The 25,974-nt window shown below is 38.5% G+C and overlaps 1 protein-coding gene across 1 annotated transcript in view; it reads right to left on the bottom strand.

Annotated features, from left to right (window-relative positions):
* The window catches only part of TTC27 (tetratricopeptide repeat domain 27), a 230,231-nt gene that overhangs the window by 167,027 nt on the left and 37,230 nt on the right, over positions 1 to 25,974 (bottom strand). Inside the window, 1 exon segment of the mRNA XM_043987972.1 lies at positions 15,011 to 15,176. Within this exon segment, the coding sequence (XP_043843907.1) occupies positions 15,011 to 15,176 (166 nt within the window).

The following is a 25,974-nucleotide window of genomic DNA, read 5'->3' as shown; positions in this document are numbered from 1 at the left end:
ACTGTCAAGTGTCTGAGGCCAAATTTGAACTCAGGTCCTCCTGAATCCAGGACTGGTGCTTTATCCACTGCACCACCTAGCTGCCCTTTTTTTTTTTTGCGGGACAATGAGGATTAAGTGACTTGCCCAGGGTCACACAGCTGGTAAGCATCAAGTGTCTGAGGCGCACATTTGAACTCAGGTCCCCGAATCTAGGGCCAGTGTTTTATCCACTGCGCCACCTAGCTGCCCCTAGGTCAGTGATTCTCAAACGTTATTCAATAAATGTTTCTGTGGAACAGCAAATCCAAAAGACCATCAACTGTACTTCATCCCACTTACTGCTTTAATAAAGACCTATGGGGGGCGGAGCCAAGATGGCAGAGGAGAGGCTGTGACTCCCACAAGCTCCAGATAAACCCGTCCATTCACGCCCAAATAATGCGGTAAAAATCAAAACCCAGAACAGCCTAATGCACATAAGAACAGAGTGAGACTGTTTCTCCGCAAAAGAGGGCGATTCTGATCACCTACTGATCAGGCTAAACAGCTCAGCGCACGGTCCGGACCCAGCCAGGGACAGTGCTTCCAACACGTCAGAGTCTTCAGCACCAGCAGCTTCTGAGGCTCCGATCACGGACTGGTGAGGGGGTTCGGAGGTAGGCCGGGGTGAAGTGGAGGCAGTATCTGCTGGAGTTGGGGCAAAGCGCCCTGGGTCTGAACCAGTGGGCTGAATTGAGTCGTGGTGGCCCAGTGGGGGAGGGGTAAAAGCACGCCAAGCTTCCGACCATAGAGAATCAGAGTTCAATCAGACTTCTGTTTCCGGGTCAAAGAGAAAGCGGCTGTGATTATTCACAAGCCAGGCAGGCTGAGAAGAAGCCCAATCACCCCCTGGGCCACGCTGTAGCACGAACGGTGTGTCCGGGAAGCAGCGCTACACTTTAAGGAGTAAAAAGCCAAGAAACAGTAAGCCAGGATGAGTAGGCAGAGAAAGCAGAAGACCATCGAAAACTTCTTTGGGGGAAAGGTAGACCACAATACAACCTCAGAAGAAGAAGATAATAATAGGGTCAAAGCTCCAACATCCAAAGCTTCCAAGAAAAATATGAACTGGTCTCAGGCCATAGAAGCTCTCAAAAGGGACTTTGAAGAGAAAGTAGGAGAGATAGAACGAAGATGTAGAGAAAGAGAGGAAGGAATGGAAAGAGAAATGAGAGCAATGCAGGAGAGTCATGAGAAAAAAGTCAACAGTTTGAAAAGCCAAATGGAAAAGGAGATTAAAAAACTGTCTGCTGAAAATAATTGCCTAAGAATTAGGATTGAACAAATGGAAGCTAGTGAGCTTATGAGAAACCAAGACACAGTAAAGCAAATCCAATTGAATGAAAAAATAGAAGGCAATGTGAAATATCTCCTTGGAAAAACAGCTGACCTAGAAAATAAATCTAGGAGAGATAATTTGAAAATCATTGGACTACCTGAAAACCATGACCAAAACAAGAGCTTAGACACCATCCTCCAAGAGATTGTGAGGGAAAATTGCCCTGATATTCTTGAAGCAGAAGCTAAAATAGAAATAGAAAAAATCCACCGATCACCTCCTGAAAGAGATCCCAAAAGGAAAACCTCCAGGAATATTATAGCCAAATTCCAGAACTCCCAGGTCAAGGAGAAAATATTGCAAGCAGCTAGAAAAAAGGAATTTAAATACTGTGGAGCTCCAATAAGGATAAAGCAAGATCTAGCAGCTTCTACATTAAAGGACCGGAGGGCATGGAATATGATATTCCAGAGGGCAAAGGAACTGGGACTACAGCCAAAAATCACATACCCAGCAAAACTAAGCATCCTCTTTCAGAGGCAAACATGGAACTTCAAGGAGAAAGAAGACTTTCAGGCATTTGTTATGAAAAGACCTGAACTGAATAGAAAATTTGACTTTCAAATACAACACCCCGGAGAAGCATAAAAAGATAAACAGGAAAAAGACTTCATGAGGGATATTAAAAGATCAAACTGTTAACATTCCTATATGGGAAGATAATACAGAGGACACAGGTCTGAACTGAATACGAAGGGAAGTTATGTTTTGTTCTTTGTGGGGTGTCTTATGTATGGGGTCGGATTTGGGCTTGGGGCCTCCTGGGTCCAGGGCTGGTGCATTGTCCACTGTGCCACCTAACTAGCCCATAATGACATCCTTAAAATAGGGTTGAGGGTAGGAGAAATAGACTGGAGGAGGGGGAAGGGGAGAGATGATCTGGGGAGAGGTTATTCATATGAAGGAAACAAGAAAAAAGCTTATGGAGGGGAGGGGAAGAGGGGGAAGGAATTGGGGAGTGATTGAACCTTAATATCATCAGAATTGACTCAAAGAGGGACTAACATACATACTCAAGTGGGTAAAGTAATATATTTTGCCCTGAGGGAGGGGAGGGAGATAAGGGGGGGGGGGAAGGAGGGAAAGGCAGATTCTGGGAGAGAGTAGTAAAAAGCAAAATACTTTCAAGGAAGGTGAAGACATTCTGCATAACGGCACAAGTATGAAATATTGAATTGCTTGATTTCATAGGGAGGGTTGAGGAGAGAGGGAGGGAGGAAGAAAATTTGGAACATAGAATTAGCTCAAAGACCTTAAACTCATCAGAGTTGGCTCATGGAGGGAATAACATTCACACCCAGTTGGGAGGAGTAATCTATTTAACCTTACAGGAAAGTATGAGGGGAAGAGGATAAGGAAGGAAGGGGGGGAAAAAAGGGAGTGTAGAGTACGGGAGGGGACAGTCAGAAGTAAAATACTTTTGAGGAGGAATAGTTTAAAAGAAGATGGAAAATAGAGTAAATATCATGGGAAGGGAATAGGATGGAGGGAAATAGTTATGATGACTTTGCTGGGCTAATACGAAGAAAATTCTTTGTCAAGTTTAAGGTACATTATTTAGGATATGATGAACAGGATACTATTAGAAAAACCTGGAAAGACCTACATGAACTGAAGCAGAGTGAAATGCACTGTATACAAAATAACAGCAATAGTGTAAAATGATCTGCTGGGAAGCATGTGGTTATTTTCAGCAAGGCAATGGTCCAATATAACCCTGAAGGACTATGAAAATGGCAACCCATCTACAGAGAAAGAAGTGATAGTATCTGAAATAGTTGGAAACACATTTTTTTTTCTGTTCTCTTTTTTTTTTTTCTTTTTTGGTGAGGCAATTGGGGTTGGGTGACTTGCCCGGGGTCATGTGGCTGGTGGGTGTTGGGTGTGTGGGGCTGGATTTGGACTCGGGTGCTCCTGGTTCCAGGGCCGGTGCTCTGTCCGCTGCACCACCTAGCTGCCCCTGGAAACACATTTTAAAAAAAAAAATGTTTTTTCTCTTTGACAATTCCTCAGTCTAAAGTTTTGGGAGTTTTTTGACTGTTTTTTCCTCACAACCTAGCTAATGTGGGAATGTTTTCCATGACTACTCATGTATAATTTATTTTGAAATGCTTGAGTTCTAGTGGGTGGGGGTGGGAATAGAGGAGAAAGAGAAGTTGGAACAATTTTTTTTTTAAATTGATGTTAAAATTTGTTTTTACATATATTTTGGAAAATAAAATTCTATTCTAAAAAAAAATAAAATAAAATAAAGACCTATGAAATATCTAAATAATACAAGAAAACAAAAGATTCAGAGTCAAATGATCATCTGATGATAGATTTAAAGGCAAAGGGCACTTTAGACTTCCTCATTTTATAGATGAGAAAACAAGGCCCACAGAATTTAAGTGATTTGCTCAAAGTAATACAGGTAGTAAGTGGCAGAACCAGGACCTCTGACTCCAAATCTAGTTTTTTGTTTTTCCTGCTGTGCCACTGTTGTTTTTTGTTTAAGTAATAAACACTTCTATTTATAGTTTTAGGTTCCAATTTTTATCACTCCTTCCTTCCCTCCCCTCCCCCTTCTTTGAGGCAGAAAGAAATCAGATATGGGTTATACATGTACAACTATGTAAAACATTACCATATTAGTCATTTTGTATGAGAAAACTTGAATAAGAGAAAAAAATGAAAGTGAAAAATAGCATGTTTCTGTCTGCGTTTGATCATTCTTTCTTTGGAGGTGGATAGTATGCTTCATCGATAGTCCTTTGAGATTGTCTTAGATCATTGTATGGCTGAAAATAGTCAAGTCATTCACAGTTCTTCTTCAAACAATATTGCTATCTCTGTGTACAACTTCTCTCCGTTCTGCTCACTTCACTATACATCAGTTCATACAAGTCTTTACAGGGCTTTCTGAAATAATCCTCCTTGTCATTTCTTATAGCACATAATATTGCATCACCATCATATACCACAGCTTGTTTAGCTATTTCCCAATTGATGGGCATTCCTTTGATTTCCAATTCTTAGCCACTGCAAAAATTGCTGTTATAAATATTTTTGTACAAATAGGTCTTTTTCTCTTTTTGGAGATGTCTTTGGGATATAAACCTAGCAATGGTATTGCTAGATCAAAAGGTATTGTGCCACTGTTTTTTCTCTGTGCCAATCAGAACCAGATTGGGGGCAGGGGGGAGAGGGAGAAAGGTTTTCCATTAATTCTTTTTTTTTTTTTAAGCGAGGCAACTGGCGTTAAGTGACTTGCCCAGGGTCACACAGCTAGTAAGTGTTAAGTGTCTGAGGCCGGATTTGAACTCAGGTACTCCTGACTCCAGGGCCGGTGCTCTATCCACTGCGCCACCTAGCTGCCCCTGGTTTTACATTAATTCTAGCAGCTTCTTAGTTTGTCCTTCATAATCTGTCTTGATTATAGTCACATCTATGCTAGAGTAAATAAAGGAGAGGGGGAGACAGGGAGGAAGGGAGAAGAGGGAAGGAGAGAGAGAAAGAAAGAGGAGGAGGAAAGGAGAGGGAAGAAGAGGGAGGGGAAGTAAGGGGAGGTAGAGAGAAAGGGAAATCACTTTTTCTTTTTGAGGAGCAACTCACCTCAGTTCAGGCTTTTATTTTCAAATTTTGTATTTTTTAGCATTCTTTTCTTTTAAAATTTCGAGTTCCAAATTCCACCCTCCCATCCACCCTTCCCACACCATGAAGGCAAGCAAAATGATATCAATTATACATGTGAAATCATGCAAAAGGTATTTCTATGTTAGCCATTCCACACACACAAAAATGGAAAAAATAAAGTGAGGAAATTATAATTCATTTTGCACTTAACATTCATCAGTTTTCTCTTTGTAGGTGGATAGCATTTTTTCATCATGATTCCTTTGGAATTCTCTGGGACCACTGTATTGCTCAGAGCAGCCAAGTCTTTCACATATGATCATGATTACAAGATTGCTGTTACTGTGCACCATCTCTTGGTTCCTCTCCTTTCTCTTTGCATCAATTCATTCATACAGGAAACCACATAAGCTAAGCCCTTACTATGCACAGGGCACCATGCTAAGACAGCCACAGAACATTCATTTCAGATCTTTTGAACAACTACAAGCACTAGTCAAAAACCATTTGTGATGGGACCATCTCCTAAAAAGAATCACCTTATAAAGAAATCCTTTTAGTTCTGAAGACAAATCTACCTAAATTTTCTTCTAGGGAAAGAATAAAGAAACTCATTAGGAGGCTATTTTAGTAATTCATATGCAGACTAAAGAAGTGTTGGGGAACAGAGTGGTAGAGAAGAAAGACAAAAGAAAAGAAAATAACTTGCCCTTATATGAATATTCAAGTTTTTCAGTTTAATGTAATAAATCTTTACTAATTAACAAAAAGTTAGAAGGCATTTTCCTAAGTACTGGGAATACAAAAACAAAAATAAAGTTCCTCCCTCTAAAGCATTTACATTCTAGGGTGGTAGGGGAAATAAGAAGTCAATAGTGACTCCCCAAAAGGCACTAGCAGTAGAGTGAAGTAGGGAAGGGTTCAGGTTACAATGAGGCTTTAGGAAAAAAAAAACAACAAAACACCTCCCTATTTTTCCATTTCTCCTACTTTATCATCCTAAAGCTACTCCTCACCCTCATAGGGACTTCCAACCCCTTCACTCTTCAGTACTTTCACAGGCCATTATGTGCTGCTTTGACTTCATTCTCCAAGTCAGACCTTTTAGTTAAGCAATTTCTCTCTAGCTTGTCATCCTCTCCCCTCATCAGTTGCCAAAACATTGGACTATATCATTTCAATCATCCATCTCCTTTACTCCTATTCATGTGCAATAGAAGGAAGTTGCAAATTAGCAAGGCCAACTAAGTATATTACAAATTCAGGTTACCTGCTCCCCCCTGCAGCAAAGCCATCCTTTTAATCCTCCTTAATCATTTCCCATAATCATAGTTCCAAACCTTCTCTTTTCTCTTCAATCCTCCCACATCTGCCCCTCCCCCAACTCTCTCATCTGGACACTTACTTAACAAAGAAAATTGAAGCTATTTGCAGTGATCTGCTTCTAATCTTCTTGTTTTCACCTCAAGACCCAGGGATATCATCTCTCACTCTGTGTTCCAGTCTCTAGTGCCCTTCATCCTATCTTTCCTATGTTTTCTAGTAGACTGAACTTTCTTCCTCTCACCCTCCATATTCAGTCACTCCCTATATACTGGCTCATTGCCTAATAATATCTTCCAATATGCCCAAGTCTGCCCTATCCTGAAAAAAACTTCATTATACCTTAACCATCTCCTCAAGCCAAATTCTTTGACAAAGCTGTCTTTACTCCTTGCCTCCATTTCCTTTTGCAATCTATTTTTTGACCTGTGGCTCCAAAAAGCTGTAACATGCACAGCAGCGACACCCCAGAAAACCATCTTGGCAGAGGGGCTAACCAGGTTAAGGCCTCAAACCTGTCGGTGAATTAGGGGGATGTCTACCCCAAGCATGTGAAGACTTTTCCCATGGAATGAGTGGATGAGAACAATCTGTTCCAATGGTCATGAAGACAGCTGAAACAGGTGCCATAGAGCACTTAGAACTTGGTCAGGCACCAAAGATGCCAAGGTCATTAACTGCATCCTGGGTCATATCCAGTAGTCTTAACTACTGGTCCTGTCACCAGACCTTGATAACTCTGGAGGAGAGAAGGCTTTGCACAACTCTGCCTCACTTAAATCCAATTCATACACAAGTCAAGACATCACCTACAGTGACATAGGTCCTCTTCAAAAATGAAGGACAAATAACAACAAACACAGAGAAGAGAAAAAAAGGAAACACAGACAAGCAGGCCAGCTTTGAAAAGAGCATGCTGAATTTATCATACACTTTCAAGGAAAAGCAAAATGTATGTAATAGAAATTTGCAATTTCACATATAATCATCTTTAATATTCAATTGTGTATAAGGAAATGCTCATTTTATTTGTTGCTTTTAAATTCAAAATTTTATTAAATGTCAAATAAGCCCTTACAACCTGATGCCCAAACTATATTTCCAGACTCATGCTCTATTCCCTCTCTGGCCCTGTGCATTCCCACAAAACTATTTTTCTCTCTGCTCTTCATCCATGGCACTCCATCTCCCATCTCTAGCCATACTCCATGCCTGAAATGTACCTTTTTTTCACCTTTACCTCAAAGAATTCCCCCTTCCTTTAAATCAGCCCAATCAACACCTTCTACATGAAGCCTTTTATGATATCCAACTGCTAGTATCGTCCCTTCCTAACAACCTTCTATTTTCTACTTTGTATTTATTTTAGTTTTTCCTGAATATACCTATATATATGTACTTGTCACCCCCATGAGAATATAAGCTCTTCAAGAGTAGGGATTGTTTCAATCTCTTTGTATCCCCAGCACCTAGCACAATGCCTGAAACATAAAAAGCCCATAATAAATGCTTGTTAATTGAATCATTCATTAAAGATAGAGGTGGATAGGGGCAGCTAGGTGGCACAGTGGATAAAGCACCGGCCCTGGATTCAGGAGGACCTGAGTTCAAATCCAGCCTCAGACACTTGACACTTACTAGCTGTGTGACCCTGGGCAAGTCACTTAACCCCCATGGCCCCGACCCCCCCAAAAAAAGATACAGGTGATGAGACAACCCATCCTTTAAAGAAGTTCAGAAGCATTTGGAAGGAAAGCAACAAGATGACAAAGAAAACCTCAGAGTCAAGTAAAAGGTTTTTGTTTGGCCGTTATGTTAGGTTTTTTGTTTGTTTTTTAAATAATGAAGCTCTAAACAGGCATAAACATGTTTGAAAATAGTGGGGAAGGAAACAGTAGAAATGAAATTACATATGTTGGAAAAGTAAGGATAGTTGAGGCTTTAATCTTAGAGTGAGAGGATGAGGCTTCAAGTAGAAGAATTAGACTCAGAAAGGAAGGTCACCTATTTCTCAGAAAACGAAGAGATATAGGAAATACATGAAATAGGTGAAGCTTTAGAGTTTTTTCCCAGTCTCAAACACAGATGAAATTTTTCCCTAGCTTAGGCTGCTAAAACAATTGAAGGGGCTACTTTAGTTTTGCCTTTCCAAAATGAAGTGCTAGACACTGGACTTCCAAGGATGAAATTCATTCATGTTTAATACACAATGAAGATTTAGAAGAGATATTTTTCCTCAATAAAAGTATACACTTAAAACCAAGAGACAGAATTATATAACCGAATATTAGAAGTATCCTCACAAAAAAGAGGCACAAAACAAAGGTACCCACCTTCATCACTTCTATTTGACAGAGTATTGGGGACAGAAATACTATCAATCACAACAAGGTCAAAAAGGTATTAGTAGGATTAACATTACAATACCATTGCCCCTACCATATAAAACGTCCTTCACAAAGTCAAAATACAGATTGATTCTCTATAGCAGGCAGTATTTTCCAGATGCCTAGAATGCATCATGGGTGCTTAATAATATGAAGTGAACTGAATTTGTGACACTATTTGCTTGTGCCAGTTTTTTAAAAATAATCTAGATAAAATGACAGCAAAATTTACATGGAAAAGCAAATTCTATAGATGTCCAGAGGACTTGCCAATAATACAGAGTAAGTTCTGGGTAATGATTGGTCTTTTCCATTAAAAACAATTATATCTGATCTTTTGAATGACAGACCTGAATGTTTTTATTTGATTAGAACATCATGAGATACTTCTTTTAAAAAATCTGATGACATCCAATTTATAATTAGAAACTGTAAAACTTCTTAAACTTGTCCACTTGTGACCTGCTTTTGCCTGACAAATTTTTACACCTGAGAAATTTTTATGCCACCACAGATCTATAGGTATATAAAATATATATACATAATCTTTTACTGTTGTCAAATTTTTCACAACCCCCACATTCAATTATGCTACCCCTTATGGGGGTCACAACCCACAGTTTAAGAAGCTTTGATCAAAATTATCAAAGAATGGTTTAAAAAAAAGGAAAAGAAAGAAAGAAGTATCACTATAACTGAATAGATGTCCTTGACCTAAAATGTACCCAGAGAGACTGGTGTTTGAAAAAGTATAGAGAATAAAAATCAGGAAGAGGATTCATTATTTAATAAATGGAAAATTTATATGGCAAAATACAAGGAAAATAAATTTAAAATAACATCTTATGTCATGTACTACAATAAATTCTAGCTAGATCACAGACAAAAGTTTGGGGGTTTTTTAATCGATAAAAAATGGAATAAAATGTCATTTTATCTCAATTGTACAGGCAAGATAAATTTTAATGTGTCAAAAAAAGAAACTCTGATGATAAAACAGATTCTCTCAGTACAAAACAAAATTACACTCAATATATAAGGCCATTTTAGGGAAAATACTGTATCTATAACAAAAAAGATTAAGACAACATCTATAATTTAAAAGAAACTAAAATACTGAAGGGCAACAACTAGTATTCAATGAATAAAAGGGTAGATGGAATGGCATATAGCTTTAGCTATAGGCAAAAAAGAGCTGTTAGTTTCTCTTTGTCAGAGACAGGCTTTCCAGCAATTGCCCCCCAATGAAGGATATGGACCTCATAATCCAATAGATGGTTTTGAAGAGTTTGGCGGGGGGGGGGGGGGGTTGTGAGGCAATTGGGGTTAAGTGACTTGCCCAAGGTCACACAGCTAGTAAGTGTCAAGTGTCTGAGGTCGGATTTGAACTAGGGTCCTCCTGAATCCAGGGCCGGTGCTCTATCCACTGCGCCACCTAGCTGCCCCTCTCTTGAAGAGTTTAAATTAGGAACATGGTAGAAAGGAAAAACAAGGGAGCTTTAAAGCTGAAACAATATAATATCTGAAAGAAGGGAGAGAGAGGAGCCCAGAAGAGAGGAGCTCCATATGGGAAGTCCATAAAAGTCACTTAAGAGTGTCCTCAAGCTAGGATTTTTATCTGTGTAGGACTAATTAAAAACCCTCCATCTTGGATTACTAACAGTGTTAGAAAATGCCTTATTGCTCTCATTCAACCCAAGGTGAGGACTTTGTCTTCCCAAGTCATTTGTAGATCTTTCCCCCTGAAAAGATGTGCAGAAATAAAGGCTAAAAAGCACCCACATCTTTCCCAATATCTTCCAGGTTGGCATAGAAATAAAATTAAAGAAGAGCTAAAGTTAAGTGGAAAAGAAAAAAAAAGTTGTTGACCTCCACATTCCCGGTCCACATCTGTCTTTAATATCTCATAACCACATCGACTGGGTACATTACAAATCTGTCATCCAGCTTCAATTGGACCCTCATTGCAGCAAGACAGTTCTTTTACTCCTTCCCAATTGATTCCCCATCTCACTCCCCACAGAAGTTATTCCAAACCTTCTCCTCAGTCCTCAAGCCTCCCATACCTCCCTTCTACTCTTACTCCCAACTAAAGAAATTGCCTCTTATTTGTACTGAGAAATTTGGAGTTCAACATGAGCTCCCTCTTCTCCTACTCTCATCATCTTAAAACATCTTCACATCATTTCCAACTTCCTTTTCTCCAATCTCTAACAAAAGTGGTGCCAAGGTCAATGTTGACATGTGCCCTAAATCCCATCTCCTCAAATAATTCCCCCAAAATATCTTCTCTTCCAAACTTCCTTATTTGTGTCAAAGATGCCATCATTCTCTCAGGTTCATAATCTTGACATTATCCTTGACTCCTCACTCTCTTTCAATAGACATGGCTAAATATTTGCCAAATCTTGATACTTCTGCCTCCACAACATCCCCCAACATTCTTTACCTCTGACCACACTGATAGCCCTCATCATCTCTAGCACAAATCTCTGTAATAGCTTCCTTGCCTACAATCTTTCTAAACTCCAATCCACCTTCCACACAGCTGGCTGCCAGAATACAGATCTAGCCATATCACTCCCCTACTGAATAAAGCCCAGCAGCAACATATTGCCTCTAGGATACACGTAAACTTGTCTATTTAGCTTCTAAAGCTCTTCACAACCTAGACTCAAAATCTCTTTCCAGTCTCACCTGACAATACTCTCCCCCATAATCTGCGATGCAGCAAGAGTGGTCTTCTCCCAGTTCTTCACACAACACTACATCTCCCATCTCCTTGCCTTTGACCATTCCAGATGCCTGGTACATACTCATCATTACCTCCATTTCAGGGAGTCCCTTTCTTCCTTTAAGATGCAGTTCAATCATCAACTTTTGCATGAATCTTATTTTCTGATCACAGGAATTGCAACTACCCTCTCTTCTAAACTACTTTGTATTTGAACATTTCATATATATTTGTGTTTATTCACTTTATGCTATATAATTTATATATGTACTTGCTGCTTCCCCCATTGGAATATTTGTTAGATAGAAGTAAGAATTAATTCTTTGGACCTGTATCCATAATGCCTAGCATACCATCTGGCACATAGTAGGCACTAAATAAATGTTTGTTGATCTGCTGAATGCAATGACCAATCTTGATTTCCAGAGGATCAATGATCAAGAATGTTACCAACCTCCTAACAAAATGGAAATGGCCTAAATATGTAGAATGAGACATATTGGCCAATATGGGAAATTTCTTTTGCTTGACTATGTATCAGTGTTACATAAATGTATAAAATGCATCTTTTTTTCCATTAGTGAAGGGAGGAAGTGATGGGGGGGAGGAATGCTTGATAATTTTAGAAAATAAAATTCAACATATCATCAGCCAGAAACAAGATGTGCTAGGTTACAGCCCTTCTAACATCATGTATTACAATGATGACAGCAGATGGCCTAACATAAGCAAGGCTGTGTGTGTGTGTGTGTGTGTATGTGTGTGTGTGTGTGTGTGTGTGTGTGTACACGTGTTTACTTAACTGATAAGGATACAATTTTCAGACACAGGGAAAGAATGCATGATGCAAAATTAAAGACAATAACAGCTGCAGTCAGTGATTAGGCCAACTAGCCAAGCCTTTCCCTCATTCCAGTAACTGACCACAGCAGCCAATTCAAGTTCAAGGTCAATTTGTGACCTTAAGGACCTTCATTCAACCTGACCCCTCTCCCTGTGATTGCTTTTATTCCCAAATGCTGGATGCTCCTTTAGCTCAAGGGCTGCTTGAACAACTGTCAAGACAGGGTCTAAAGGACTTAATGCAGGTCTATTATACATTTTACAACCCTGTTTTTTCTTTACATTTACCTCTTCCTTTATTATACAACTCTTTTTTCATGCTGCCACCTAGTTAAATCCCCACTGTGCCTCCTATACTTAGGATGCTTTTCTATAGGCAGCAACAGAGTATTAGCTGAAGTTACAGTAGGGCCTGGCCAAAGCACACCACATAATGATGCGGAAATAAATACTGGTTTAGGGGAAATATTCTGGCCAGGGCAAAACTCCACTGTCTTACTATAGGTGTAAGCTCTTGTATTGGGGAATAGCTAAACAACTTGTGGTGGTTTGTTGTTAGTGTTGTTGATTAATTGTGTCCCACTCTTTGTGACTGTATTTGGGCAGGGGGGTGGGGGGTGGGGGAGTTCTTGACAAAGATGGTGGACTGGTTTGCCATTTCCTTCTTCAACTCATGTTACGGATGAGGAAATTGAAGCAAAAAGAGTTAAGTGACTTGCCCAACATCACACAGCTAGTAAGTGTCTGAGGCCACATTTGAACTCAGGTCCTCCTGACTCCAGAGCCAGCACTCTATCCACTGCATCACCTAGCTGCCCTAAACAAATTGTAGTACAAGAGTATAATGGGATATTACTGTCCTATAAGAAATTATGGGGGTGACTAGGTGGCGCAGTGGATAAAGCACCGGCCCTGGATTCAGGAGTACCTGAGTTCAAATCCGGCCTCAGACACTTGACACTTACTAGCTGTGTGACCCTGGGCAAGTCACTTAACCCCCACTGCCCTGCAAAAAACAAACAAACAAACAAACAAAAAAAAAATTATGTGTATGTCTACAGTCATATGAAAAACACCTTAAATCACTACTGATTAGAGAAATGCAAATTAAAACAACTCTGAGGTACCACCTCACACCTATGAGACTGGCTAATATGACAAAAATGGAAAATGATAAATACTGGAGAAGATGTGGGAAAACTGGGACACTAATGCACTGTTGGTGGAATTATGAAGTGATCCAACCATTCTGGAAAGCAATTTGGAACTACATACCCTTTGCCCAGCAATAACACTACTAGGTCTGTATCCCAGAGATCATAAAAAAGGGAAAGGGATCCATTTGTACAAAAATGTACAGCTCTCTTTGTGGTGTCAAAGAATTGGAAATGGAGGGAATGACCATCAATCAGGGAATGGCTGAACAACTTCTGGTATATGAATGTAATGGAATACTATTGTGCTGTAACAAATGATAAGCAGGCATATTTCAGAAAAACCTGGAAAGACTTAAGTGGACTGATAGTGAAGTGAGCAGAAACAGGAGAACACTGTACACAGTAACAGCAACACTGGGCAATAATCAATTATAATTGACTTAGCTCCTCTCAGCAATACAATAATCCAAAACAGTTCCAAAAGACTCATGATGGAAAATGCTATGCATGTCCAGAGAAAAAACTGATGGAGTCTGAATGCAGATCGACGCATTCTATTTTTACTGTCTTTATCTTTTTCATAGATTTTTCTTTTGTTCTGTTTCTTCTTTCAAAACATGACTAATATGGAAATATGTTTTACATAATTGCACATATATAACCTATATTGAATTGCATGCTGTCTTAGGGAGAAGGGAGGGAAAAAGAGAGAAAAAAACTGGAACTCAAAATCTTATAAAAAAGGGAATGTTAAAAATTGCCTTAACATGTAACTGAAAAAAATACCATTTTAAAAAAAGAAGAAATGATGTGTGTGATGACTAAAGAGAAAGAGAATGAAGTAAGAAGGGCCAAGAAAACAATATATGCAATAACTACAACAAAATAAATGGGGGTGGGGGAGGAGAGACTATACACCAAAGAAATCAAAAGCAAATATAACAAAATTATAAGAGGAAGTAGGACCTGAATAAAGAAATATAAGAATACACCCCTAACCCTCCCCTTTGTGAATGTGAGAAGTCCATGAATACCACAAAATGCACATTTTTGGACTTTTTCAATGTATCAATCAGTTGTCCTGATGTTTTTTCCCTCTCTAAAAAAATACTATTTGTTGCATCTGGGGGGGAGGGGAAGGAACACATTGGATACTACAGTGATGTACAAAAAAAACACAGAAAATATCAATAAAAACTTATTAAAATTGTAAAATTTTTTAAAATGTAAGCTCTTACAATAGGAAGTTTTTCATGTTTGACTTTGTATCCCCAAGATCTAGCACAGTACCTTACACATAGCAGGACCTTAATGAAGTTTCTCAAATAGAAATTAATAATAAAACATCTTGCTGACATTAATAATTTAAGTGCACATATTTAAACTTGGCATACTTGTTATAAAATTTAAATAAAATTTTAAACCCTGCTTATAGAAAAGGACAAAAGAAGAGACAGAAATTGGAAAGCAGAGGAAAGAAGGTATGCTAAAGTACTCTACAACCATAAAAAGATATATTAACATTAATTTTAAAACCTGAACACATGAATTGATCATAGATTTTCTAAAAGGAAGAAAAGTAGATTTTTACCTGTCAAATCAATTTTCAATTTGGTTATGTCTTTAGCAATGTTGAACTGGTCTTTTGCTTTTGAATATTCATAATAATACAAATACGTATGTGCACACTCAAGATGGAACTGAACATTCAGGTATCCACATGTCTCCTTGGCCAATAGATTCTCTAGTTTCATCACTGTAAGAGAAGAAAAGATATTAAGAATTTATCTCCTGCAAAGATATTATTGTCCCCACAAGGCAAGAAAACCTATCATCAATCACCAATAAAAACTGCAGAACTGTGGCCAAAATGAGAAGAAAAACAATAAATAGAGCTGACAACAAGGGATCCAGCTGCTGCTATAGCTACCGATCAATAAATCAACAACAATTTATTATGCTTCTATTACATGCCAGGCAATGGCCAAAAAAAAAAAAAAAAAAAGAGAGAGAGATACACTGACCTCTATTAGTTATATTCTGCTATTGGTGTGGTTGCTATACATTTCTCACCATGGTCCAAAGGCAAGCTATCCTAGACATGGGCCCAAGCTCTTCCTCCACCCCCAGGACTAAGACAGAAAATTCTGCACAGTGACCGTATCAGCTGATGCCCATAATCAAAGACAAAGAGGAGAAAGTTTGAGTAATTGAAGTTATAATAATTGGAGATCTGACTTTAGAGAGACAGTTAGGGAAAAACCATTTTAAGATACCTCTGATATAGCCACAGAATGCTCCTACTATCCTCCATCCAAGCACTCAGGGAAGAGGTAAGAACCAGAGTTACTTTCTGGGACCACATGCTAGAGAAAAAGAACCCAGAAGAATGCACTGAGCCATAACCATACATGCTCCTCCACTGGCCAGTAGGGAGAGAAACAGAAAAAGATCCTATAAGAGAGATCTTAGAGACAATGCTAGAACGCTGTAGTTGTTCCAACCATAAATGCAGTCACTGCCATGGACTGATCCCCAGATTCCCCCAGGCAGGAGCCAAAGCTGTCTCCATGTGCTGACAAGGACTAGGATGGTGAACAAATAGAAAAGAATAGGATGAGGCAGCGGAGGGAATTAAGGGAGTCCATGCAACAACAGCCCAGAGAATTAGCAAGAGCCATAAGCAACAAATGATGAAGGATTTGCCCTCCCAATAATAAACATATTATAAGGTAATCTGCATCAAAATTATCTGGTACTAACATACTGTTTTGGGTTGTTTGTTTTTTGTTTTGAGGGGCAATGAGGGTTAAGTGACTTGCCCAGGGTCACACAGCTAGCAAGTGTCAAGTGTCTGAGACCAGACCTGAACTCAGGTCTTCCTGAATCCAGGGCTGGCACCCTATCCACCGCACCACCCAGCCACCCCTAACATACGGTTAAAAATAAATAATATACTTCCCTCCTTCCTCTTAACAGTAAATAAGCTACTTTCAGGGAATATGCTTTGTAGTGTTCCATCAAGGAAACATTTCGTTTCTTGAGGAACAACAGGGGGGACTGTAACGATTGGAATGACGCCACCTGCTGGAGACTTACTGTAGAAGAGTTCTGCCCATGAAGTGAAGGTCTTTGAGGGCAAGACCAGGAGTCTTTTCTTTGGCGTCAGGAAGTGACGCGGGCTAGTGGGAGGAGGAAGGAAGAGACTGGCGCTCAGTCTCGCGCTCTTTCCTCTGGACTCTGGTGGAGAAGGGAGCTAGAAATGTGCTCTCCCTTTAATAGATAGGAATCTAGGCATTTCTTCTCTCTTTATCAAATTCTTATTCTCCTTAATAAATGCTTAAAAGTCTAACTCTTGCTAAAGCTTATAATTTATTGGCGACCACTCATTAAATAGTTTAGACAGACTAGCTAGAATTTTAACCCTGAACAGTAGGAAGAGGTGTTTGTTGGGAAATGTGTGTTGAAATAAAGAGAAAATAGGGACATCTAGGTGGCACAGTGGATGGAGCACTGGCCCTGGAGTCAGAAGGACCTAAGTTCAAATTCGGCCTCAGACACTTAACACTTACTAGCTTTGTGACCCTGGGCAAGTCACTTAACCCCAATTGCCTCACCAAAAAAAAAAAAAAAAGAAATAAAGAGAAAATAAAGAATATTGTTAGAAACAATTTTGCTGGATTTTTTATGTTTTTCAGTCATTTTCAGTCATGTCCAACTCTTCACGACCCTATTTGGGGATTTTCTTGGCAAAAATACTGGAGCAGTTTGCCATTTCCTTCTCCAGGTCATTTTACAGATGAGGAAACTGAGACAAACAGGGTTAAGTGACTTACCTGGGATCATACAACTAGTAAATATCTGAAGCCAAATTTGAACTCAGTAAGAGGAGTCATTCTGATTCCAAGCCCGGTGCTCTATCCACTGCACCGTTTAGCTGCCTGGCCATTCAGTCAACAAGTATTTATTAAACACTTACTATGTGCCAGACACTGTGCTAAGCTCTGAGGACCCAAAGACAAAAGAAGTCATAGGGATGGTGAAGAGAGCTACAGAGGAGTCAAGTGAGTCACTTTCAGAAACAATGTTAGTACTGATTTGATCAAGGTTCCTAGAACATGAAGTAGAAAATGGAGGTTGTAGGAAGATGTACGGAGGGTCAAAAGAACACATACATCAGGGCCAGTGGCAAGAAAATGGCCAAAGTGGATGACTAGATAGAACATGAAATTTATCTGGTCTGCCCTGGTTTGGAGCTGTGTGAGGGGGATTTGCTCACTCACACACCAACCAGGAGAGCTCAGCCCCAGCGAAGGAGTTCCAATGAAAAGAAGTTTCAGAGAAGTAGAAAATAAATTCCAGGTGATCAGGGAAGATTTTATAGACATGGAGCTTTGAAGAGTTCACAGGATCTACATAATAGAGATGACCTGTGATTTATTCCACTAAGAGTCGGGGGGGGGGGCGGAGCAGCTAGGTGGTGCAGTGGATAAAACACCGGCTGTGGATTCAGGAGGACCCGAGTTCAAATCTGGCCTCAGACACTTGACACTTACTAGCTATGTGACCCTGGGCAAGTCACTTGACCCCCATTGCCCTGAAAAAAAAAAAAAAAGACAAAAAAAAAAGTGTTGGAGGGTAGGAAAACACTAACTCTGGAGGGGAAAACACCTATATATTTGTATTTGTTACAAGGGTTTTGTTTTCCTGTTTACTTCAAGGAAGGAAAAGAAGAGGTGAGGAAAACAATTAGAGTTCATGAAAAAAATTAAATTAAAAATGAAATATTGATGTAATATAAAAATAGTGATCCAGAATAAATTACATAAATTATTGTAGAAATTATGTATTAAATTATAACTATATCATATTCTCTCTATATATTACATATTAAATTATAACTATAGGTCTCTGTAGTTAAATAAAACAAACAAACAATATGCTTTAAATTCATTGAGTACAGAATATATTACCTATTTACACACGTATACATAAATATAAGAACCATAGACACTTAAGAGCCATCTATCAGAACTTTCTACACAACTGAACAAACATGAAGCATTTTGTTTGTTTGTTTGGACAATGGGGGTTAAGTGTCTTGCCCAGGGTCACACAGCTAGTAAGTGTCAAGTGTCTGAGAGCGGGTTTGAACTCAGGTCCTCCTCAATCCAAAGCCAGTGCTTTATCCACTGCGCCACCTAGCTGCCCCCATACATGAAGCATTTATTAAACAAACATTTATTATATGCAGGGCATTGATAGTCAAAAATCCCTTCTTTGGCACCACTGGTAAGTGGCCTTCCAGCTTCTGGGTGAAAACAAGCTCATCTTGTTCCATGGTCATCAGAATATTCCTCCTTATGTTGAGTGGACAACTACCTCAACTTGTTAGTCTTGGTTTGGGCCTCTGGAATTTAAAACAAAAACAAAAACAAACTTCCCTATTTCCATATGACAACAGTCATGTTCCTCCAAATTTTTCTTTACTCGAAACCAGATAGCTCCAGTTCCCTCAGTCATTAATCATGACATGCTTTTGGATTCCTCACTATCCCAGCCAAACTCTTCTGTATATATTATAGGGTATCCATGCTGCTCCTAGAAAGTGACACCCAGGTTTAAATAGATTATTGCCTTGATGTGGTCTGACCCTAATAGAGGGGACAAACATTATTGTAAATTTTTTTCAAAGAACATCACTGTTAAAAAACTGAACAATTACTCCTTATACATTATCACTAAATAACAATTACATTCTTAACTAAATCTTAAAACTCCCTGAAGGCAGAAGCTATATAAGACAGAAGGCCATTTTATGGCTTTGTCCATTGCTTAGATTGTCATGGCCTTTTCTCTTCTCCCCACCTGGAAGTCAACCTTGTGGTAAGGAACATTCTTATGGGAAGCTGGGATGAACCTCAAACGCCAGACATGGTCTGTTACCCATGTTTCACTTTCCAGATCAGTAGAACCTGACACAGGTGGCTTTCTGTTGCAAAGCTTTGAAGAATTCAGGGTCATAGTCATACGGTAATGAGATAAATGAGCAGGACCTTAGTAAAAGAAATTGGAATGGTTCACATTTGAAAAGACACACAGGGATTTCAATGATCCCAAACTGTTTAATGCTATAAAAGTCAAATTTTCTTTCAGACAATATTCTACAGATTGAGATCCACTGTAGTTCTGAGCAGTAGGTAAAGTGGATAAAATAGTGGTAGATAAAATCAGAAAGATCTGCCAAGCTCTGCCTGACACATAGCGGCTATGAGACCCTAAACAAATTGCTTAACCTTTTAGTTTCCCAGGCCACCCTCATGACAGCAAATTATGGAACAATTCCCGAACTTCAGGGAATTTCTTCATGGAAAACTCCCTATTACCAATTACTAGGGGCAGCTAGATGGCGCAGTGGATAGAGCACTGGCCCTGGATTCAGGAGGACTTGAGTTCAAATCCGGCCTCAGACACTTGACACTTACTAGCTGTGTGACCCTGGGCAAGTCACTTAACCCCAATTGCCTCACCAAAAACAAAACAAAACAAAAAAAAACAATTACTGATCCAGTCCAAAAAAAAAAATCTAGTGCACTCTACATATCTGGAAATCATATAATACCACACAATCAGAAGAATTAAAACTACAAATACCTCAAAAGGAAATGGAAAGACACAAGACAGGAGCTGGTAGGTGGTATATGAGAGGGAATACTGGGCTTAGAATCAGAAGACCTGAGTTCAAATCCAGCCTAAGACACTTACTAGCTGTGACCTTGGGCAAGTTAATTAATTTCTGCTTGCCTCAGTTTCCTCAGCTGTAAAATAGGAATAATAATAGCATCTACCTCTAGAACTGCTGAGAGGATGAAATGAGGTAATATTGGTAACGCCCTTAGCACAATGTCTGGCACAGCATAGGTACCATATAAATGCCAGCTACTATAACTACCATTATCCGGTGATATAAATCATCAACCTCAGGTATCATCTGGTTCTGTTAACTGTGCCTCTGTTTCCTTACCTGTAAAATGAGGGGATCGAATTCAATGCCCTCTAAGGTTCTCTTCCAGCTCTATGATCTTATGCTACCCATGAGGATTTGCAAGGGACAAATGGCATAAAAGATAGAGGTCCCACCTAACTACAAAAGAGGGCATGGCAGCAACATTCTGAGAAAAAAAAGTGGAGTCCTAGTGGCACAGGGCTATCTATAATTTATAAAGTCAAGAAGCCCCTCCCCCCTCCCCACCTGTAATGCATGTAGTAGATAATCTATGGTGAACTTATGGAAAAACAAGGACAAGAATGGCTCAGCACAACACGTGCACTAAATGCTGGACTGAAGAAACTTGGCCTTCATCAAAGTAGCAATGGTGATTTATAAGTTCTACTATTAAGCTTATATTCTTACTAGCCTATGACCTCCTTGAGAGCAGAGACTATTTTTGCCTTTCTTAGCACAATGTCTAGCCCATAGTAGGCACTTAATAAATACTTGTTAAGTTAAACAAAGAGGTAGCCAGACTTTGGATCAGTTTTAGAACTGGAAGGGACTTTGGAAGTCATCTGGTCCTATACCCTCAGTTACTATGGAAAAGTGATCATTTAGATTTGCCTGAAATCACATAGTAAGTAGCAGAGGCAAGATTTTGTGATGTATAAAGAATTTGAGAGGCATAATTTCTGGATAATTAATAATTTTATTAATAATGCTAACACATTATTAATAAAAGGGATGGTCACTTGGCCATCTCTCTTGGACCAAAGACAAATCATGGCGGTGGACTCACAATTTACATGCCCTTGGAAGAGTGGGTGTTCCTGAGGGTGGCAATAAACTCTGATTGGTTAACAATTAATGAGAGGGCAGCTAGGTGGCACAGTGGATAGAGCACCAGCCCTGGAGTCAGGAGGACCTGAGTTCAAATCCGGCCTCAGACACTTAATACTTACTAGCTGTGTGACCCTGGGCAAGTCACTTAACCCCAATTGCCTCACTTAAAAAAAAAAAAAAAACAAGTAATGAGAGAGTGAATATTATAATGTGAAGTAGAGATATTCTGATGAGATGCTAGGGTACATGACTTCCATCATGTCATTTATTTCCAAATCACTCCCTAGCCTAGATTGAGGAGAATGTTAATCCTATCTACTATCATCAGTCCTGACCTTCAGAGACTGAGCCTTGAAATGAGGATTTTAGAAAAAGGGGGGAAACTCTGGATCTCCCCAAATCATTGGATATTAGTTATCATTTCTCTCAATTTAAACCCAGGTTCTTTGACTCCAAATCCAGAGGTTTGGGTTTCTGTTTCCCTACTGTACCGTGCTTGCTTTTCTCTGTGCTTTTTTTAGGTTTGTTGCTGGATGTTTCTGCTTCAGTGTAAGATGGGAAAAAGGAGAACACAAAATAGCCTGAATCTTTTTGACAACTTCAAGCACAGAGAGAAAGTACTTATGACAGAACCATCGTTAATAAACAAGAGAATTTTATAAAGAGGCTCTCATAAAGGCAAACCTGCTTTATATCAAATTTTCCTCTTCAGCTAACCACATATAATAAGACAAAAGCATAATTAGGTTCTGAAATTTCAGCCTGACATGAAAAGACCAAAACTTCCAACATGATGAAGGGCCTTCCTTTCTGATAAAATGATTGCCAAATAAAGTTGTAAAGAAGTAAAGTAAAATTTAGATCATTTCACAACATAAGCCTTTCAGACAGCAAAACTCAAATAATAAAGCGATGAGTGCTTCCAAAGAAAAACTTAGGATGAAACTATGTACTCCTCGGAAAACACTACAACTTACAATTTCTTCACAACACTCAGACAATGTTATTCAACTAGGAAAGTTTTTCTCATAACAAATATCTATGCATTAGATGAAATCTGATTAGGCCATGATTTCTTGTAAATTAAGAATGAATAATTTAATAAGGAGTTTGATAAATGTTTGTGGAAAACTTCCAACTAGACAGTTTTTTAAATTTTCTTTTGTCTTTTAAAAAAATATGTATTTTTTAATTGTCCTTTCTTAAATCCTATTGGGGATGGTAGGAACAGCACACATTCCTAATATTCAATGATGAAATGAATGACAGCCACATTAATTGGATTCTGCTGAAGCAGTCTGGCAGGAGGCCAGAATATATACAGGCAAAGTCTGAAAACATGAAGACAAGTAGATGAGAAATTAACACCATTTGGATATGTAAATGAATTATCTACACCTAAATCAACCAGGATATTATTACATCTAATTCCTATTTCAGCACTTCTATTTTGAAAGCAGAGAGTTTTAAATTTATATACAAATAATCCTGACATGATTTTGTTAAGAAACAACTTTTTGGCACTATCTAAATTTGTTTCTGTGTCGACTAGGAAACAAATCTATCACATTACCCATCTTCATATCCAAACTGAAAACTGGGTCTTGTTCAACTAAGTGTAAATATCAACATGAGTACTAAATATGCAAACTAACAGAAAGCAGTAAATACAAAACAATCTTTCTTCATTTATATAAATGTTTTATAGCAGTCAAGTGTTTTGGAATTGGGGTAGCAATGTAATACCATGAAAGGAGTCCTCAATTTGGACAAATAGGCTCTCTGTTCCAGTTCCAGCTCAAGAATTACTACGTTAGATTAATTTAGACAAGTCACTTAATTTTTCCAACTCATCTATAAAATAGGAATAATAAACACATGCACTACCTGCCAACCTCACTAAGAAAGTATATGCAAAAATACTTTGTAAACTGTAAAGAACCATATATTAGCTATATAAATTTAAGCCACAGTGATTATTTCTGCATGAGAGGGATCAATAGGCCAATATTATGGATAAATAGTACAATTTGAAGAGAGTTAAATGATCTGGCCAAGATTACAGAGCAAATTGGGGCACCAGCAAAACTACAAATTTGAAAGTAACACCCCAAAAATAAGCATTTAAAGTAGTACTCATTCAAATATCCCCAAAATCACTGAACTACATTTTATCTAGTGATACGTTAGATATGTACTCCAATGAAGTCAAAGACAGAGAGAAAGGAGCTACATGTACAAAAATATTGATTTTGGCACTTCTTGTTATGGTAAAGAACCAGAAACAAATTAGGTACCCACAAAATGGAGAGTGACCAAACAAAATGTGGTACATAAATATAATGGTAAGAAATGAGATATATGACAGATTCAGAGAAGCATGTAAAAAACTTAAATGAACGGATGAATAATAAAACAAGCAAAAAACCAGGAGAACAATTTAAGTAATGAATATAATAATAATATGAGAGTGTAATGATTGGAATGATGCCACCTACTGGAGACTTGCTGTGGGAAAGCTTCACCATGAGGAAAATGCCTCAGAGGCATTGTGGCTTTTCCTTGGCATCAGGAAATGACATTTGCTCATGGGTGCTGTCTATCAAGGCTGCCAGCCAATCAACTTGAGGAGCCTCCTATTTTCTGGGAGGAGACAGGAAGGAGGAAAGGGAGCCTGCGCGGAGAGCTCTTGGGCTTTTGGGTTCCTGACTTGGTGGTGGTGGCGGCAGAGGACTTCACAGGAAATTTGAGGAAAGATAGGAATGCCAGGCTGTTGGAATTATGTTCTCAATCTTTTTCTTTCTATTTTCCAATAAACCCTTAAAAACCTAAACTCGTTTTTTCAGTGACTTTAGTCAGTTTCCCCAAAAAACTGAGGGAACAGATTAGAATCCACATTTAGAATCTTAAATTACACAAGAGGAAACAAGTTGAAAGACCAGAGAATCCCAACCAAACCAACTATGGCTTCAAAAGACTGAGGATGAAACAAATCCAACCATAATGACTATATCTACATAATGGGCTATATCTACAGAACAGATATGAATCTTAGACAAGGACCAATGGCTAAATGGTTTTCTGCTTGATTATAAACATTTACTACAGTGGAGGAATAATATATTATTGTGCAGTAGCAGACATGAGAAAAAAGAGCATCACTAAACCATTTTTTAAATGTTATAGGAAGATGTGAGAAAAATACAGAAGGGGGTATAAACTGAGTGATTTTGTTACTATTTCTTTTAAAAAAAAACAGTTAAGTTCACAGTTTCTAATACAATTCTCTTTCCTTTGGTTTATTTTTAAAATATTTATTGATAACTGAATTTGCAATAAAGACATTTTTAAAGGAAAAGGGGGGGTCAGTTATTGGGTTATGGGGTGAGGAGTGGGCTACTCTGGAGTAAAAAAAACATTGTGGGGAAAACAGGAAAGTGCAAAAAGGTCTTTAAGCAAAGGTAGATAGACTCTGGATAGAGCTGGAGGCTACACTAGATGATTCCTAAGGTGTTGTCCCAAAAATGGGATTCTATGCAATTTGTAAGAGCTGTTATCTTCACATCAGCAGCACTTAGTAGGCATCTAATAAATGTCTTCTGATTTTGTTGGGGGGGAAAAGTAACCTGTAGTCAGACTGTGAAAGGCTTTCATTCCAAACAGAGTAGGTTGCATTTTATCCCAGAAGGAACTGAAGCATTTTGAGCAGGAAGCATGACCTGTGCTTTAGAAATAACAATTTGACTGAAAAAACAAAATATTTGAGGAGGGAGACTAACTAGGCAGACATTGTTCTAGTATTGGTAAAAGGTGATGAAGGCTTGAAGGTTATATGGTATTTGTCTAGATTCTTGAAAACAACAACAAAAAAAAGGGTTTGAAACTGGAAAGAGGGAGAAAACTGCAAATAGATAGACAGACAGACAATCTCCAAGAAGTTAGATACCAAAAAGAATAACTATAACATAAGAAGGAAAGAATCATAGAATATCACTTGGAAGGCACCTGAAAGGCCAAAATATACATTTAGTCCAACCCATACCTAAACAAGAATCTACTGTACATCAGACCTGAAAAGTGATTGTTCAGCATTTACCCAAAGAGCTCTACTAAGAGAGAACCCTTTATCAGAAACACTGACTGTAAAAATTGTTTCCCAGGTTTCTGCCTTCCTTCTAATCTTGGTTGCATTGGTTTTGTTTGTACAAAATGTTTTTAATTTAATGTAATCAAAATGATCCATTTTGCATTTCATGATATTCTTTCTCTTCTTGTTTAATCATCAATTCTTCCCCTCTCTATAGATCTGATAGGTAAACTATTTTTTCCTCTCCTATGTTGCCTATGGCATCCCATAGGCAAAGCAGATAGGAAAGCAGAAAGCTAGGAAACAAATTTTTACACCTAGTTTTTCTGATTAAGGTCTCATTTCTCAAATACACAGAAAAGTGAATTAAATATATAAGAATACAAGTCATTCCCCAATTGGGAAATGGTCAAAGAATATGAACAGGCAGTTTTCAGATGAAGAAATTAAAACTAACTATAGTCATATGAAAAAATATTCAAAATCACTATCGATTAGAGAAATGCTTATTGAAACAATTCTGAGGTACCACCTCACACTTATCAGATTGACTAATATGACAAAAAAGAAAAAGGATAAATATTGGGATCTGAATGCAAATTGAAGCATACTATTTTACCCTTTTTTGGTT

The sequence above is a fragment of the Dromiciops gliroides genome, chromosome 2 (assembly GCF_019393635.1).
Source record: "Dromiciops gliroides isolate mDroGli1 chromosome 2, mDroGli1.pri, whole genome shotgun sequence".
NCBI classification, from domain to species: domain Eukaryota; kingdom Metazoa; phylum Chordata; class Mammalia; order Microbiotheria; family Microbiotheriidae; genus Dromiciops; species Dromiciops gliroides.
The sequence above is the reverse complement of the archived record's forward strand: the minus strand, read 5'-3'. Positions and strand labels throughout refer to the sequence as shown.